The sequence below is a fragment of the Cervus elaphus genome, chromosome 20, assembly GCF_910594005.1.
Source record: "Cervus elaphus chromosome 20, mCerEla1.1, whole genome shotgun sequence".
NCBI lineage: Eukaryota > Metazoa > Chordata > Mammalia > Artiodactyla > Cervidae > Cervus > Cervus elaphus.
Window position 1 is genome coordinate 88,696,630 of NC_057834.1, and position 19,698 is coordinate 88,716,327.

At 34.6% G+C, this 19,698-nt stretch overlaps 1 protein-coding gene across 4 annotated transcripts in view; it reads left to right on the plus strand.

Annotated features, from left to right (window-relative positions):
- ZZZ3 (zinc finger ZZ-type containing 3) overlaps positions 1–19,698 on the plus strand; it is a 118,158-nt gene that overhangs the window by 31,665 nt on the left and 66,795 nt on the right. For 3 of the 4 annotated variants that reach the window (XM_043878029.1, XM_043878027.1, XM_043878030.1), the window contains exons 2-4: positions 14,344–14,477; positions 14,556–14,634; positions 16,069–16,222. Coding sequence is in view for 1 of the 4 variants with exons in the window: in XM_043878030.1 (XP_043733965.1) it covers positions 16,200–16,222 (23 nt within the window). In the remaining 3 variants the exon portion in view is untranslated. The remainder of the gene's footprint in view (positions 1–14,343; positions 14,478–14,555; positions 14,635–16,068; positions 16,223–19,698) is intronic. The other variant, XM_043878028.1, reaches the window with a different exon arrangement.

Genomic DNA, 19,698 nt, shown 5'->3' on the forward strand with positions numbered 1-19,698 from the left:
GTTCTGCCACTTAATTAGCTGTGTAATGTTGAATAAAATAGTTCACTTTTCAAGCCTTAGTTTTCTCATCTGTAAAATGGGAGTTATATAATAGGACCTCCTTCCTTAGATTTTTGAGAGTTTTAAATGAGATAATGAATATAAAGTATAGTGTCTAGTATTAGACATAATAGATGTTAACAGTCATTATTATGTGTATCTGTTGATTAAGCACTGTGTGCTGGGAGTACTGTATATAAATTATTTCATTTAATCCTCAGGGTAATGCTGTGTATTAGGAGTGCTTTATTCCCATTTCACAGGTGAGCAATGAGTGTCAGGTTAATTGCTCTAGGTCACATAACTAGTTAAGCAGGATTCGAACCTAAAACTATCTCCCACCCCAATACCCACTATATTCAGGTGCCTTTCAATATATGCTGTAGGTGCTTTTACACTGTATAGGCAAATCACCTTTGATTCAAGATTACAGGTTTTTCCACTCTGAGTTCTGGGTTTTCCAGTGTTTTCCAACATCTTTTATTTCAGTATTCCTAGGTTTCTTTAATTTGCTCAATAGATTAGAATTTTTACTACAGAAATAAACATGGTTAGTTGACATATAATTAAGAATAGTTAATGGTTTGTTTACAAGCCACTAGACTCCTTGAGTCTGGCTGATTTAGCTGTTAAAAAGTGGTTTTAGACTTTGCCTTTGGAAAGGGAAAAATACTTTTGATTTTATCCTCTGTAAGGAACTTACTTCAAGTTGACGTACAAAATTGTAATGACTTTACAGCCAAGGGAAAAAGGTCAAAAGACCCCAAAATGAAAAAGTACCTAGCCATAAATATTTCTGGATGAAGTCTTTTGATGTTGAGTCTGGGAAAATAGAAGTAGATATTATATTCAAGGGAAATTTGGAGAACTCTATTGAGGTTTTCTTCTTTTAATTTTTTCTTTTTTTCCTGATGCAGTCCATTTATTGAACTTGGAATACTAATAGAGGCCTTTAAAGTATCCTTAGGCAAAGTGCCTCCTACACAATGGCTTTTCACATTCATTCCATCACTGTAAAATGGGAGCTTTAAGACTTAACCAAGTTAACTCTCTCACTTGGTACTGTATTTGCTTAAAATGCATTTTTGAAAGAGTTTTTGTGAAAAGGTTTATGTATTTGGGAATCAAGATTTTCTACTCTTAATTCATCTTTGAAGTCGAGTTTGTAAATCATTGGGCAAATGTGAATTTTTATCAACAACTTTGAATATGTGTTCCATGTGGAGTTAAATATTGGTGTTTATGAAAGATAACTTGTATGTTTGTAGGATATAATAACACCATTGCTCAAATATTAATCCTTATGGCTTTATTGTTTTGTTGTATCTTAATATAATCTGTATAATTCTTTATACTTCTCTTTGACTAGACTTTTCAGCCTCAGTTCAGTTCAGTCACTCAGTTGTGTCTGACTCTTTGTGACCCCATGGACTGCAGCATGCCAGAACTCCTCAATTAAAATGGAATAAATAATAAACTAGTTATACTTTTAAAAAGAATATTCCGTGAAATAAACACTACTTGAATAAAATTGAAAGTTCATTCTTTTACTAATTTTGAAATTGTCAGCAGAGGACTGAATAATATATTTTGAGAAGTACAGAGTTAACTGAATTATCACATATAAATCCACATAGGACTCTGAAACTCATGGGGAAAATTGGGAAATTGTCTCCAGTGGTTGATGAGTCTGTAGCTTATAGAAAAATTGCTTCTAAACAGGTTTTTTAAAAACTCCATTTATCCCCTTGGATTAACTTTTAAAAATGTTTTTTCTTTATTCAACACTGTTTTGATCCACTAATATGAAATAGAACTGAATAATATTTAGAAATGACAGCCTGGAAATTCCCTGGTGGTCCAGTGGGTTAGGACACCCTGCTTTCACAGCAGAGGGGCTTGGATCTATTCCTGGTTGGGGCCCTGTGTGTCCCACCTCAAGGCAAAAAAAAACCCGAAATGATAGCCTGATAATTTTGTCTTCTTTAATTACAACCTCAGTGGTTCCAAGTTATTGTATTTAATTAACAAAAAGTTAAAAATATTGTTACAGAGTAGTTCAGTATAATTTTCAATATTTTGGAATCAGTGTGGGGTTGCCAGCTTTTAATTTTGTTTAAAAAAAATTAGACTCTTTACAGGTACTCCCTTTCATACCAGTAAAGAGGGGTGACATAGATTCAGAATAAAGGAATTCTTTAAATTGAGTAAATCTAACTTTATGGAAAATGAAGTATATTTTCTGACTTTTTTCTCACTTTACTGAAGAGCAGTTTTTTGGCAACCCACTCCAGTACTCTTGCCTGGAAAATCCCATGGATGGAGGAGCCTGGTAGGCTGCAGTCCATGGGGTCGATAGGAGTCGGACACGACTGAGTGACTTCACTTTCACTTTTCACTTTCATACATTGGAGGGGGAAATGACAACCCACTCCAGTGTTCTTGACTGGAGAATCCCAGGGACGGGGGAGCCTGGTGGGCTGCCGTCTATGGGGTCGCACAGAGTTGGACACGACTGAAGCGACTTAGCAGCAGCTTATGGAAAGAAAGGCACAGTCACTTGAGGCAAAGGGAATAGTTTTATTTATTTATTAAATACTATTTATTTATCACTTTTATTATTTGTTTGACTGTACTAGGTCTTAGTTGTGCACATGGGATCTTCTATCTTCATTGCGGCATGCAAACTCTTTATAGCATGTAGGATCTAGTTTCCTGACCAGTAATTGAACCTGGATCCCCTGCAGAGTCTTAGCCACTGGACCACCAGGGAAATTCCTATAAAATTTAGAAATAATAATATTTATCCCTTTAAAGTGTATAATTCAGTAATTTTTAGAATATTCACAAAATTGTGTAACCGTCATCTGCAGAACACTTTTATCTCTCTAAAAAGAAACCCTACACCCATTAGCAATTGCTTTCTACTGTCTCTTCCTTTCCTCTAGTCTCTACAGCTGCTAATCTCCTTTTTGTAGATTTTGCCTATGAATTTACCTGTTCTGAACATTTCATGTAAATAGAATTATACAATATGTGACCTTTGGTGATTGCCTTCTTTCATGTATCAGGTTTTTAAGTTTCATCCATGTTGTAACTTGTACCAATACTGCATTCATTTTTATGGTTGTATAAATATTCCATTGTATACCACATTTTATACATCCATTCAGCAGTTTATGAACATTTGAGTTGTTTTCACTTTCTGCCTATTATGAATAACAATGCTGTGAAAATTCAGTTTTTATGTGAAAATGTTTTCTTTTTCCTGGGTATGTATCTAGGAGTGAAATTCCTGCCTCATGGTAATTTTATGTTTAACTTATTGAGGAACTGCTAGACTTTTCCAAAGCTGCAACGGTTTGTATTTACACCAGCATGTATGAGGGTACTAATTTCTGCATATCCTGTCAATATTGGCTTTTCATTTTTTGTCATACTAGTCATAGTGGGTATTAAGCAATATCTCACTGTGGTTTTGATTTATAGTTCCCTGATGACCAACAATGTTGAGCATCTTTTCATATGCTTACTGGCTATTTATACTTCTTTTTTTGCAGAAATATGTTTTCAAGTCTATTAGTCACTTTTTAGATCGCTTATGTTTTTACTGAGTTGTAAAGGTTCTTTGTAGATGAGTGATTTGTAAATATTTTCTCTCATTCTGTGGGTTGTCTCGTTATCTTGATAGAGTTCTTAGAAACACAAAAGGCACAAAAAGCTTAAATTTTTGTGATTACAATTTATCTGTATTTTGTGATTGCTTGTTTTCAATTTTTAAATTGTGGTAAAACATATCTTAAAATTGACTATTTAAAAACTGAAGTATAGTTGATTTACATAATTGTATTAGTTTCAGGTATATAGCATAGTGATTCAGTATTTTTGCAGATTATATTTTATTGTAGGTTATTACAAGATAAAGAAGATATTTTTGGTGTTATATAGTAGATCCTTATTGCTTATATATTTTATATATAGTAGTTTGTTATCCATTAATCCCATACCCTTAATTTATTTCTCCCCCTTTTTGTCTCTCTTTTGGTACCTGCAAGTTTGTTTTGTATATCTCTGAGTCTGTTTTGCATATACATTCATTTATATTGTTTCTTAGAATTAAGTGATACATACAAGTGATACAGTATATGTCTTTCTGACTTATTTCACTAAGCATAATGTTCTCCTAGTCTATCCATGTGCTGCGAATGGCAGTATTTCATTCTTTTTATTGCTGAGTAATATTCCTGTGTGTAGGTGTTTTCTTAGTCCAGTCGTTTGTTGATGGGCACTTGTATTGCTTCCATGTCTTGGCTATTATAAATAGTGCTGCTGTGAGCATTGGGTTGCATGTGTCTTTAATTCAAAAAGTGTTTTTGGTTTTTTTCCATACATAAAAGTGTGGAGTCTTAACTGGACCAACAGGAATTTCCCTGGTAGTTCTATTTTTTAGTTTTTAAAGGAGCGCACTATACTGTTTTCCATAGTAGGTGCTCCAGATTACACCAATTTCCCATCAACAGTGTTTACAAGGGTTCCCTTTTCTCCACACTCACAACATTTGTTATTTGTATTTTTATTTTTTAAAATTTGTTTATTTATTTTTGGCTGTGCTGGGTCTTCATTGCTGCGATGGCTTTTCTCTAGTTGAAGTGCGCAGGCTTCTACTGTGGTGGCTTCTCTTGCTGTGGAGCGTGGACTCTAGGGTGTGCGGGCTTCGGTAATTGTGGCATGTGGGATCAGTAGTTGTGACTTCTGGGCTCTAGAGCACAGGCTCAGTAGTTGTGGTGCATGGACTTTGTTGCTCTGCAGCGTGTGGGATCTTCCTGGATAAGAAATTGAACCCATGTCTCCTGCATTAGCAAGTGAGTTCTTTTTTTTTTTTTTTAAATTTATGTATTTTAATTGGAGGCTAATTACTTTACAATATTGCAGTGGTTTTTGCCATACAGCAAGCAAATTCTTTACCACTGAGTCACCAGGGAAGCCCTGTATTCTCTTTGATGATAGACATTCTGATCAGTGTAAGGTGATACCTCATTGTGCTTTTGATTTGCATTTCTCTAATAACTGTGGAAAATTCTTCAAGAGATGGGCATACCAGACCACCTGACCTGCCTCTTGAGAAACCTGTATGCAGGTCATGAAGCTACAGTTAGAAATGGACATGGAACAACAGACTGGTTCCAAATTGGAAAAGGAGTACGTCAAGGCTGTGTGTTGTCACCCTGCTTATGTAACTTATATGCAGAGTACATCATGAGAAACGCTGGGTTGGAGGAAGCACAAGCTGGAATTAAGACTGCCGGGAGAAATATCAATAACCTCAGATATGCAGATGACACCACCCTTACCTTCTGGCAGAAAGTGAAGAGGAACTAAAAAGCCTCTTGATGAAAGTGAAAGAGGAGAGTGGAAAAGTTGGCCTAAAGCTCAACATTCAGAAAACTAAGATCATGGCATCTGGTCCCATCACTTCATGGGAAATAGATGGGGAAACAGTGGAAACAGTGTCAGACTTTATTTTTTGGGGCTCCAAAATCACTGCAGATGGTGATTGCAGCCATGAAATTAAAAGACGCTTACTCCTTGGAAGGAAAGTTATGACCAACCTAGACAGCATGTTAAAAATCAGAGACATTACTTTGCCAACAAAGGTCTGTCTGGTCAAGGCTATGGTTTTTCCAGTGGTCATGTATGGATGTGAGAGTTTGCTTTTGAACTGTGGTGTTGGAGAAGACTCTTGAGAGTCCCTTGGACAGCAAGGAGATCCAACCAGTCCATCCTAAAGGAGATCAGTCCTGAGTGTTCATTGGAAGGACTGATGCTGAAGCTGAAACTCCAATGCCTTGTCCACCTCATGCGAAGAGTTGACTCATTGAAAAGACCCTGATGCAGAGAGGGATTGGGGGCAGGAGGAGAAGGGGACGACAGAGGATGAGATGGCTGGATGGCATCACCGACTCGATGGACATGAGTTTGAGTAAACTCCGGAGTTTGTGATGGACAGGGAGGCCTGGCGTGCTGTGATTCATGGGGTTGCAAAGAGTCGGACACGACTGAACTGAACTGAATAATTAGTGATGTTGAGCATTTTTTCATGTGCGTGTTAGCTAGCTGTTTGTCTTTGGAAGGATGTCTATTCAAGTCTTCTGCCCCCTGTTTTGGTTGGATTATTTTTGATTTTGAGTTATTTGAGCAGTTTGGGTATTAACCATTTGTCAGCCATATCGCTTGGAAATATTTTCTCTCATTCATAGGTTGTCTTTCATTAAACTGACGTTTCCTTTGCTGTGCAAAAGCTTTTGAATTTAATTAAGTCGTATTTGTTTATTTTTGCTTTTATTTCTTTTGCCTTAGGAAATTGATCCCAGAAAATATCACTATGATTTGTGTCAAAAAGTGTCCCACCTATGTTCTTTTCTGGAAGTTGTATGGTTTCGTGTCTTACATTTAGGTCTTTAAACCATTTTTGAGTTTATTTTTGTGTGAGAAGTGAGAGAATGTTCTTATCTCATTGTGGCTGTCCAGGTTCCTCTGCACAACATGTTGAAGAGGCTGTCTTTTCTCCATTATATATCCTTGTTTCCTTTGTCATGGACTAATTGACTGTGTGAGCATGTGTTTATTTCTGGGCTCTTTATTCTGTTCCATTATTCTATGTGTCTGTTTTTGCACCAGTACTATGCTATTTTGATTATTGTAGGTTTGGAGTATAGTTTGAAGTCTGGAAGAGTTATGTACCTCTAGCATTGTTCTTTTTTCTGAGATTGCTTTGGCAGTTTGGGGCCTTTTTTGATTCTATATAAATTTTAGATTATTTTTTCTAGTTCTGTGAAAAATATCCTTGGTGTTTTGATAGGGATGGATTAAATCTGTTGGTTACTTTGAGTAGTATGGCCATTTTAATAATTAATGTTGATTTTTTCCCAATCCAAGAGCAGTGAACATCTTCCCATTTTTTTGAATAATCTTCATTTTCCGTCATCATTGTTCTGTAGTTTTCAGAATATAGGTCTTTTACTGCCTTGGTTCAGTTTATTCCTAGGTATTTTATTTTTTAATGCAGTTTTAAGTGGGGCTGTATTTTTACTTTCTCTTGCTGATATTTCATTGTTAATGTATAGAAGTGCAACAGATTTTTACTTACTAATCTTGTATTCTGTAAACTTGTTGAATTTATGTATTAGTTCTAATAGTTTTGGGGTGGAGACTTTAGGGTTCTTTACATACATTATCATGTCATCTACAAATAGTGCCAGTTTTACTTTTTTGTTTTCAATTTGTTATCTTTTATTTATTTTTTCTTTTTTGATTGTTGTGACTGAGACTTATACTATGTTAAATAGAAATAGTGACAGTGGGCACTCTTGTAAAATTGATCATTTTTAAAGTGCACAGTTTTTAGTGGCATTAAGTATATCACATTGTTGGGCAGTCATCACTACCATCCATCTGTAAGTGTCTTTAATTTTGTATAGCTGTAACTCTATCCATTAAACAGTAACTTGCCATTACCTTCTCTTAGTTCTTGGAAGCCACCAATCTATTTTGTATCTGTATGAATTTGACTTATACTTTAGGTACCACACATAAATGGAATCATGTAGTATTTGTCCTTGGATGTTTGTGCTTTTTAGGGTCATATGTAAGAAACCATTGTCTAATCCAAGGTAACAAGGATTTATGCTTAATTTTCTTCTAAAAGTATTATACTTTTAACTCGTACACATTCGTCTTTGATTAATTTTTAGTTAATTTTTGAAGAGAATGCAAAGTAGGTGTCCAGCTTTCCATTGCATGTAGATATTCTGTTGTTTTAACACCATTTTGGGGGGAAGGGTTGTAATTTTTTTCCCATTGATTTGTCTTGGTACCCTTGTTTGAATAATTATCTGTTAAATATGGAATCTACAGTTACATCACTTCATTGTTTTTTAATATTAGAAATTTATATAGTTTTTTCCTAATTAGTCTGACAAGAGACTCACTATTTTTATTGATTTTTATTTTTCTGTTTTCAGTTTCATTGATTTCTGTTTTTTATTTTTTCCTTTCTTTTTAATATGGCTATATTATTATTGTTATTTCTAGTTTCTTAAGGTGGGTGCTGTCATTGAGTTGAGTTACTTTTTTCCCAGTATGTTTTCTGCTGTAAATTTTCCTTTTAAGTGTTAACTTTTGTTGCATCTCATAGATCCTAATTGTGTTGTTTTCATTTTCATTTAGTTATACTATTTTCTAATTTCTCCCTTCTTTTCTCTTTTTTCTTTGACTCATGGGGTATTTAGAAACATGCTATTATTTTTAGATATTTGGGGATTTTGAGACAATTCTTTTAATGTTGATTTCTGACTTAATTCTATCATGGTCACAATTTATATTACTTGAATCTTTAAAAATTTATTGTTATTCTTTCCAAGAAACTTTTTCCAAATAACTAAACTGTTTTTAGGCCATTTACTATGTACATACATACATACATATGTATGTATGTATGCATAGTTGTTTAAATATATTACCTTGTTGCTGTTAAAATTTTTTCATATATATATTTTTTTGTTCTCTTTTCTTTCTATCCTGCCTTCTTTTGAACTTAGTATTTTTTTTTCTTTTTTATGTTTTCTTTTATTTCTTTTGTTGGCTTATTAAATGTCAGTTTTAAACAGTGATTCCTTTTAGGGTTTAACTTATTACAGGGTGTCATGAAATTATACCGCTTCACATGTAGTGTTAAGAACCTTACATCATTGTATTTCCCTCTTCCTGTTTGTTGTGCTATTATCTTTCACTTCTATGTATGTTATAAGCTTCACAGTATATTAGTGTTGTTTTTGTTTTAAATAGTTTTCTTTTAAAGAGATATCACAACTAAGGGGAAAAAGTCTTTTATATTTACCCTGATTTTCCGTTCCTGGTGCTTTTCATTTGTTTGGCTAGATCCAGAGTTCCCACCAGTATGGTTTTTCTTCTGTCTGAAGAATTTCTTTTCAACATTTCTTATAGTCTATTTCTGTTGGTGATGACATCTTTCAGCATTTATAGTTAGAAGTCATCTTTATTTCACTAGTAGACAGTTTCTTTCAATACAAAGATAAACCTCACTGTCTTGTGTCATTTCCAGTGACTAGTCTGCTTTCAATCTTATTGTCATTTTTCTCTGTTCTCCTTTTTTTTAAAAAAAAAAAGTTATTTATTTTTAGTTGTGCTGCGTCTTTCTTGATGTGCTCAGGTGTTTTCTCTAGTTGTGGTGAGTGGGTGCTACTCTTCATAGCGGTGGCTTCTCTTGTGGGCTCTAGGCCCTCCAGCTTCAGTAATTGTGGCTGGCAGGCTCTGGAGCATGTGGCACGGGCTTAGTTGCCCAGCGGCACATGGGGTCTCCCTGGAGCAGGGGTTGAACCTGCGTTGCCTGCATTGCAGGCAGATTCGTAACCACTGGACTGACCATCTGGGAAGACCCCAATTATATTATTGCTTATTACTACTTTTGTGCTTTGGTGGTAATTTATATCTATTGTATCATTATTATAGAAATACTGTGTAATGTTTGATGTTCTACTATGTATCTCTTCTCATCTTTGTACTCAGTGATATTGCTCGATAACTTGAAATTAGCCATGGGTAGGAATATTCACACTGGAGTCACTGGTAACCCTGTGAACCAGGAACTATAAACCACTAACTGTCCTTAGTTGTTGCACATTTCCTAGTATTCCCCTGGCTGTGGGTAGGAGTGATTTTCCAGGCCTTGGATATACTGCATATACTGATGAGTACTCAGCTCAAGACTTGAGGAGGATCTCTGTAGATCTTCTAGGTCTTACTTGTTTTTTTTTTGATGCTCCCTCCTCTTTGGTACAAGTGTTCTGGAAACCTTAGCTACCTGGGTCTCCCCAGACTGCATTCTTCGTCTTAACACCGGGAGACTGGTTTGCCTGAGATCACCCTCCTCGCTCTGTAGTCTGGAAACTCCAATCAGGAAGCTGGGGCTATTAAAGGCTTTGCTTTATTTGTTTCTTGTCTTTCATTGATCACTGTTCTGTGTTGTCTGGTTTCAAGTGTCTGAAAAACATTTTTGTACAGTTTGCCCAAATTTTCAGTTGTTTTAAATAGGAATGTACCTCTCATCTCTGTTACTCTGCCTTGGCCAGAAGTGGAAGTCCCTTGAAAGAGTTTTAGACAAGAGAGTGACAGAAATGTGTACCTTAGACTTCTCTGTAGACCGTGAATTTGTAAGGAGCAAGACTTAAAGCAACCAATTACAAGTCAGGTGGATTAGTTGAAGTAAGAAATGATGAAGGCCTAATATTGGTCATGCCCTTCATGACACTTAACTTCAGTTCAGTTGCTCAGTCGTGTCCGACTCTTTGTGACCCCATGAACCGCAGCATGCCAGGCCTCCCTGTTCATCACTAACTCCTGGAGTTGACCCAAACCCATGTCCATTGAGTTGGTGATGCCATCCAGCCATCTCATCCTCTGTCGTCCCCTCCTCCTCCCTCCCCCAATCCCTCCCAGCATCAGGGTCTTTTCAAATGAGTCAGCTCTTCACATCAGGTGGCCAAAGTATTGGAGTTTCAGCTTCAGCATCAGTCCTTCCAGTGAACACCCAGGACTGATCTCCTTTAGGATGGACTGGTTGGATCTCCTTGCAGTCCAACGGACTCTCAAGAGTCTTCTCCAACATCACAGTTCAAAAGCATCAATTTTTCAGCGCTCAGCTTTTTTCATAGTCCAACTCTCACATCCGTATATGACTACTGGAAAAACCATAGCCTTGACTAGACGGACCTTTGTTGACAAAGTAATGTCTCTGCTTTTTAATATGCTGTCTAGGTTGGTCATAACTTCATGACACTAGAGGTGGGGAAATTTGAAATTTATTGAAATTAGATTTGAGAAATGTACAAGGGGAATAATCTGCTTTAGGTTTTGTAGAAGTGTGGGTCATGAGCTGTTTACGTCTCAGTCACCTACAGTGAGTGTGATAAAAATGAGGATTCTGTGCCCTGCCCCAACTTCACTGAATCTGAAGTTCTAAGGATGAGGCTTAGAAATTTGCATTAAATCCCTAGGGTAATGCTTTACAAGCATTAAAATTTCTTCAGAAGAAAGTGATGGAATTTTTTCAAAGTTTGAGCCTCATCTTTGGGGGAACCCCTGCACTGGAATGACCTAAAGTAGTTAATTAAAAATATTTATGCTTGCCATCGGAGAAGGCAGTGGCACCCCACTCCAGTACTCTTGCCTGGAAAATCCCATGGACGGAGGAGCCTGGTAGGCTGCAGTCCGTGGGGTCGCGAAGAGTCGGACATGACTGAGCAACTTCACTTTCACTTTTCACTTTTATGTATTAGAGAAGGAAATGGCAACCAACTCCAGTGTTCTTGCCTGGAGAATCCCAGGGATGGGGTTGCACAGAGTTGGACATGACTGAAGTGACTTAGCAGCATGCTTGCCATGTCCAGAACTGCTGAATCTAAAGTTTGGAAAACAGTATAAAAAATTTCAAAAACCAACATTCTACAGTACTTTGCAGGCATAAACTTACTGAACTTCACAGTAGCCCTGAAATGTAGTGGGCAGGTGTTATGTCTCCTGTTTTATGGATGAAATGCAGAAGGGCAGTGTGGTTTTCTCATGATCAAACAGTTTACTATTGTTGGTAGGTAGAGAATCATGTTTGTGTCTCCTTCCACCAAATCTGATGCTCTTTATACTTCCTTTATGTTGCCTGTGAAATATGCTTATCTCTAAAACCTGTAGGAGGCATCCAACACATTGAACCTCTGGTTCTAAACAATTGAGGGAGCCTGGTTGTTGTGATCTTCCTGATTATACTTTGTACCAAGTGAAAATTCGGTTCAACTCTGTAGCAAGTAATGATGATACACTTAATTGTTTAGGAAAAGTATTTATGTCGACCATTATCTTCATGCTTTTTACAACCAGCTTTGACTGTCTCTCTCTGTTTTCTTTTAAAATAATTTAAAGTGTAGTGTGTGTGTTTAGTATTTTCGATTATAACTGAAGAAAAGTGAAAAGTGAAGTGAAGTCGCTCTGTCGTGTCCGACTCTTCGAGAACCCATGGACTGTAGCCTACCAGGCTCCTCCGTCCATGGGACTCTGCAGGCAAGAGTACTGGAGTGGGGGTGCCATTGCCTTCTCCAATAACTGAAGAACTGGATGCCAAATATGAGTTTGTGTTGTAACCTTTGTTCTGAGTTTTTTCCCGAAGGTCTTAGAAAAGTAAAAAAAAAAAAAAAAATTATTGTTTTATAATTTAGATTGCATTTAGCCTAGATGTCACAGTTTTACTTTTATAGTAAGTGTGTGGCATATAACTTTGCTATGTCAATGGAACTGATACATTTTCTAGTGAGTTTTTTTTGTAGTCTTTTGAAGTGATTTCACATGTGCTGTGAATCTGAGACACTGTAATCTGTTTAACACAGTAGTACTAGTGTTAGACTGCAAATAGTAGGAAAAGTAATTCTTTTCAGTCAGGATTGGTTTTTGGATTTGGTTTTGGAATTCTTGAATAGTCAATGAATTTTGTTAGTACGTGAACACAAGCAAAGCTCTGTGGAAAGGCATAAATAAGCCCTTAGGAATTGGATTTAAATGGTTTGTTTTCTATTTTGTATGCTTTTAAAAGGACAGAATAGCTAACCTTTTTAAACTTCTGGAGCAAGTTGCTATACTTAAATAATTTAAAATTATGGTAGCTTGTTGCAATTCTTAATAGTTTACCTGCTCCGAAAGCATATAGTTTTGTGCAGAATCTTAAATTTGAAATGCACAATGAATGAAATGAAGACTGCTGGGTAGTGTAGGGAATGTAAGAAGAGTTTTGACTAGTTTAATTCATTGTTACAAGAGCATTTATATCATTTATATCAACTTTTAAATTTAGGAATACTTAGATGTGTATTAATTTTTTGTGTGACTTTACCTAATGTGTTTTTTAACATTTGAAAACAAATGAGGAAATTCCCTGGTGGTCCAGTGGTGAGGACTCTGCGCTTTCACTGCAGGGGACCTCTGGTTGATCCCTGGTTGGGGAACAAGGATCCCACAAGCCATCTGTGCAGTTAAAAAAACCAAACAAAACACAAATGGAATAGAAATGAAGTGTTTGAGGATAGATATTAGTATTTCTTAATCACTATCTACTCTATTATTCTGTTTCTCCAATTAAAAAAGTTGAGATATAATTGACATTGTGTATTTTATTTTATAATTTTCTACTGTATTTTAGTGAACATCTCCAGTAACAAATTTTATACACAAAACAGGCCATCTGCATTTTCTGTGTAGATTTTTACTTTTTATTATATAGGAATTTGGAATGGTAAACTATGCTGAATCATTTTAGAATGCCACTGTTAAATTCTGAGAAATATATGACAGTTTTAAGCTTATTTTTTCACTAGTAAATGGGCAGAAATGACTTAAAGTTTTATATAATGCTTTTCATTATCATTGTAAGCACTTTGATATGTTTCTCATGTGTAACCTATAACCAAGGATATATTTTTAAGAAGCTTACATGTAAGGAACATTTGCATAGCTATATCTTGATTTATTTCTTCACTTATTCTGTCACATTTATTTCCTACTTATAGTCAAAATAACAGGAACAGGCGGGAGCGGGGATCGGGATGGGGAACACATGTAAATCCGTGGCTGATTCATGTCAATGTATGGCAAAAACCACTACAATATTGTAAAGTAATTAGCCTCCAACTAATAAAAATAAATGGGGGGAAAAAAAGTAAAAAAAAAAAAAAAATAACAGGAACAAATTAGTCACAGAGGAATAATCTAACCAGTACAAAAATATTAGCTTAAAAGAAAACAAATGTTTTAAAGTCATGTTTAGGGAAAGTCATGATATTTTTTACTGCATTCTTAAGCTTTCTAGATTTATTCCCTAATATTATTGTAAAACACAAAAAAGTACTTTTCTATTAATATCTGAGAAATTACAGACTTGTGGCAAGTGAGGCATATTTATATTGGTAGTCAGAGAAGGAATCTTAAGTTCTAAAACTGATACAAATTTTAGTGTAGAATGAAATTTTGAAATATTTTATGTGGGCACTGTGAGAAGCATTTATAAGAGAATTAAGAAATCCTTTTGGTCTGTTAAAGTAACATTTTATAGTGAAATAAAAAGAATTATTTGTGAAATTTATTTAAAAATACAGTGTGCTGTGTGTTTAGAAAATACTGTCAGTTTTATGCACAAATTTGCAAATAATAACACACCCATAGTGACTATATTGTGGTTTTCCTTCACAGATATCAAGTTGTGCTAGTTCAACCATATAAATAATTAATACCTGAAGTCTCAATGTAAGATGGACATTAACAGTGATGACAGATAAATGCAGACGCTTGGAAATCAAACACTAGGTGAAACACTTTAAAGAAAGGTAAGAAAAAAATATAATCTTAAGGCCAAGTGTGCTTTAGTTAGTACGAGTAATTGACTGAAGTAATTTCTTTTTCAGTGTATTAGGTTTTTCAGAAGCCTAATCTGCCTAACCATCTGCATGACCCTGTTTATCTTAATACTGGTAGGACTCAGCTGTAAGTATCAGTTCTGTGAAAATAACAGTTGCAGATCTTGCCTGGCAAACATCATAATGGATGATGTTTCTACAGCAGTCCCTATCCAAATAGGATAGTAACCTGACTGGTTGGAACTGGAAAGAGTACTGAAATGGGCGTGCTAGGGAATACTCAGAGACACATCCTAAATGGTGGATCTTCTTTGGTTCTGTTGATTGCTACCATCACCACACACCATACAATGCAGTGCGTTACCATGTCTGTGAAAGGATTTCAGGGTTGAGTACAAAGGAGTTGGCAGCTGGAATGTGTTACAAGAAGAGTGAAGTTTCAAGTTAAGGGTTACTTTTTTACAGGCCCATTTTTCACTGTGTACCCTCCTCATGTTAATTTAGAACATTCTTTAATGTAGTATTAAATAATTTTATTTAGACTATTTTCCTGCTTTGTGCTTTTCAAGAATTTGCAAGGCATATCTGGGAGAGGTTGCATCTAGCGATATTAAATATTAGCCTTATTCCAGTCTTATTGACTGAAACTGTGCTCTTATTTATTTTTGCTATCTGTTGATAGTTTACAAAGCTTGATAATTGCATCAGTTTTTTATTTTTAAAACTTAAAAATTTTTTTGTGTTTTCAATTGCAATCCTTTAGCAAAAATACTGTCACTTTTAGAATATCTAGTTTTATGTTTACAATAAAGTGACAGTTTCCATCATAAACATTGCCAGTCTTTTTCCTGGTGTTCCTCCTTATTTTCAAATGGGCACTCATAATAACCCATTTAGCCAGCTCCTCTGAAAAGGATATCGTAATACATTATTATAAAGTAAAACTATAATTAATCAGACTGTCCAAGAAATGCATTGTAGTTAGGCTAATTAAAATATCTGGTCTACTGGGTACCAGAGCCAGAAAATCCTTATTGTTTTTGTTGAAAATCCATATGCTAAAAATAATAGAAATTTCCCCTTATAAAAAATTTCCCTTTGTAAAGTCCTGTTACACTTCATCACAATTATCATGTATATATAGACGATTTGGTTGATTCTTTGTTGTACATAACCTAAATTATTTTTGTTGTTCAGTCCTCAGTTTTAAATACTTGAAAGCCAATCTTTGGGAAGGTCTCTAGAATAAGAGTAAGAGATTATATATTCTGTATGAGAAATCTTATAAAGGGCAGTCTTTGGGCCATCTTAGGACAATATTGCCTTAGACTCTAAAAAAGAACTGAGTCACATTTTGACTCAAAATAATATTGAGTTGTAAAGATTTAGTATATTTCAAACTCTTTTTGGTTTGTTTTTATTAGTTTCTAAAAATCCTTTTCCAGTTTCTTGATATCTCTGAGGCTACAAAGTTAATGAGAATTACCAAAGTGTTATAAAATCTGTTAGCATAAGTTAATTTGCTTCTTTAATTCTTTTTTTTTATTATTTTATTTTAAAGAAAGGAATTTAGGAAGTTCTAGTATTCTCCATGGCTGAAGCTGAGAGTCTGAAACCCTGATGCTTAAGCTCTATTCTAGATCATAGCTTCAACTCCTTCAGGATATAAGGAAAAGAGATAATATTTCCACAATGATAGATCTTTGGTTGTACAGGTAAGTTATTTAGTTTTGCAGTAGTGAAGACAACTATAGTTTGTTTATTTGCTTGTATTTAAGGAGAGGAGACTTGTTATTTTTATGTACTTCCTTTGGTGCGTGGAAAATTGTGCAGTCTGGGTAGCTATTCATAGGAATGTGGAGCTATAGGGAATTGGGTAGGAATGAAATATTTTCCCAACAAGGGATACATGAAATGACTCAAAGTACATAAGAATCTCTAAAGCATTATACCTTTCAGTACTTGAGGTATTGGGCAGTATGCGATTCCTTGACTTCTCTTTCTCCCCACTTGTCTTTTTAAGTGTATATATATATATTCACCTCTGTCTGTATCTGTGTTTGTCGACGCCTATCTCTTTCTCTGTTTCTCTGAAAGGGGAAGAAAGAAGAGATCTTTTTAAACAAGAGGTCAGGATAGTATGTAATAGAGTTCCCAGGCTTCAAAGAGACTAATATTAAGAACCTTAAGTTGAATTGCATAGGTACATCCCCAGGTCTCACTCTCCTTCTTTCAACCTTATAGATACTTTTGACATTGTATATAATGGTGGTAATTAGTCAGCTGAAGAAATTTGTCTTAAGAGAATTGTATGACAAGGATAGTTCCTACACCATTATTAAACAGTTCCTGTTCCTGTTCTAGACAAATAGAAAAGGAATCTTTGGTGACATTTCCCATTGTTCTTGCTCTTATAGCCTTTCACTTTGGTTTGTCTGCATGATATCATGACCAGTTTCCTAAAAATTGTTCAGTTAATAGAACTAAATAACTATCAGCTAGAATATTGATGTTAATAAAGGATTGCCAGTCCCTCAATTCCCAAAATCAGCTGTTCTACTTCAGTAATGATAGTGGAACAAAAGCTTATAGGTAGTGCTTTTGAGATTTCTTTCTCTTAAGTAAAGGTGATAGCTAGAGTAGTGTTTCATTAGGTGGAGCATTTTAATTTCCTTTCAGTTCTTATTGAAGCAGTTATACAGATGTGATCACAGGGGCTGGAAATTTATTATCTGAAACAAAGCTGATACTGTTTCAGAGTGTTTCAGAATCCCATAATTAGATTTGAGAATCCTATAATTAGATTCTATAAGTAGATTCAAATTTGGGAGAGGGTGGTTCAACAGTAAATAAATGGGTGAGATATGTGAAATTGTAGGTAGGATTTGGGACTTAATATGAATGAACAGGCTAAAATTTAATTGACTGTCCTCCTTAGATATATCCTGCAATGGGATGAAAACTTATAAGGGTGGGGAAGAGAGAAATTCTAGTGATCAATTATATTCTCTTCCTTCTAATGTAGAAAATGCCGTATTTGTCAGTTTGTGGATAACATAGGAGAAACTTCATTCTAGTTGCTAAATTGGATTTTGTCTTTATGAATCTTTTAACTAACAGTTTCCCTTAATTCTAAAACTAGAGTGATTAAATTTCCAGTTCCACTTGGGTACTGGCTAATGTTTTCACCATGTCAACTATTTGGTTAACTAACAGGGTATTTTCTGAGATACTTTGTAAATGAGTTTCTTTTCCTTTAGCAGCTTAATTTTTGGCAGAAATATTTGTACTCCAAACCTCTTCACTGAATTTTTTTAGTAACTCTTGTGTTATGCAGCTAAAATGAGTTTAGTCTATGGTTTAGTCTATAATACTTTGCAACGCATAGCAAAACAATATTGAGACTTGGTTGAGATAATCAGAGCATTGTTAATCTCTATTTAGTAATTGAATTTCCACTCAAGTTTATCAGAGAACTATAGAAAATACGTGTCTTTATAAATTCTTAGTCAAAAATAGAAAAGATAATGAAGAAAAAGGTTAACACAGAAGAAAAAATCGTTAGAGGGAAGAATGTTAAAATTTCATTTAATCTTCAGAATTTTAATCAACTTAATATCTTAAGTACATGCAATATGTTAATTTTAGGCAAGAGATTTTTATAATCCTCTACTTAGTGCTTCCTTAGCCAAAGTGATCATGGTTTTATTTGTAAGTTTTTATTAGGATCAAATAACTAAAGGATAAATGGCCTAATTTAGTTTGAAACTTGGTATATTTTAACAGACTACTGTCTGATGCAGTGGTCTAAGGCAGTGCATCTTAATCTAACAGACATTTAATTACCTGGGAATCTGATTAATGATAAGGTCTAGGGCAGGGCCTGATGTTCTGCATTTCTAACAAGCTTCCAGTAGATGCCCATGGTGCTAATTCTCAGGCCACTCTGTTTTTTGTTTTTTAAGACTTTTATACTTTACTTTAAGGACAGTAAACATGAATCACTAGATTTCTGTGTAAAATGCTCTATATTTTAAAAGACATTTTATTAGAGTATAGTTCATTTACAGTGTTGTGTTAGTGTCAGGTGTTTAGGTCAACACTCTGAGTTGCAAGAGTTTGAAGTAGCCCAAGGGTTCATGTCACAAAGCAGTTTTGCTTTAAATGTGGCCCAATAGCATAAGGTTTGAGAACTCTAAAACTTGGACTTCATTGTAGTTGTGGATGGAATAAAAAGATTTTGAGGGAACAAAAGAAATGAAAACAGTCTTTAATATTTCATGTTTGTAAGTGTTTTGATTACTGGAGTGGTAAAGAAATAAAATAGGCCCTCATTATCATCATAGTTGGTCTTTTATAATGATATATATATATATTTGTTAGTAGTTTTGGTTACTACTAATAATGGAATTGTTTCATTGATAATGATAAGGCAGAAATTTTGCTTTCAATTTGGATAGGTGTGGAAAGGGCTAGGAATGCCTATTACAGAATCATTTGAAGTTTTTTATGCCCTTGATTGGCATCCATATTTTAAAAAATAAAGATGAACAGTTTTTTGTGTGTGTGTTTATAAAATATTACTATTGCCAATATTATTTTTGAACCATAAATCATGAATATAATCAAATTTGCATTAAAGATACTTGCATTAGATTTTATAAATAAAGTTTATGAAATTAAAGTATTATGTTTTCTTTGTTATATTTACACAGGTATTTAATATTTAAAAATCTATAATCTTCAAATTTGAAAGCTCCAGATTTGGGTACATGGAGCAAATACATTGATTTTAATATTTTTTAGTTTGTGCTGTTTTGAAACATCATTTGAAGTTTAACTTAAATTATTTGTAATTAAAAGTAGATATTTATGGATCATTCAGTGTTTATTACCTGTGAATAAAGAGAGACTGTAATCTTGATAATAAGATTTTAACTAAAGAGAATTATACATGAGGTCTGACTAAATGAGTCCCAAAACAGTAAAAATTCGTTTTAAAAAACATAAAGTTCTGATTGATGTTCCATGTTTATTGTTCACATGATTGCTATGGAATTCTCTAGAACAAATTTTCATACTTTAATCCCAGGTCCAATTTTTTGAGTCATCTTGTAATCTTCTTTTACAAGATTAAAGAAAATTATTAATTAAAAATTTAGAAGTATACCATACTCTGAAACAAAATTAA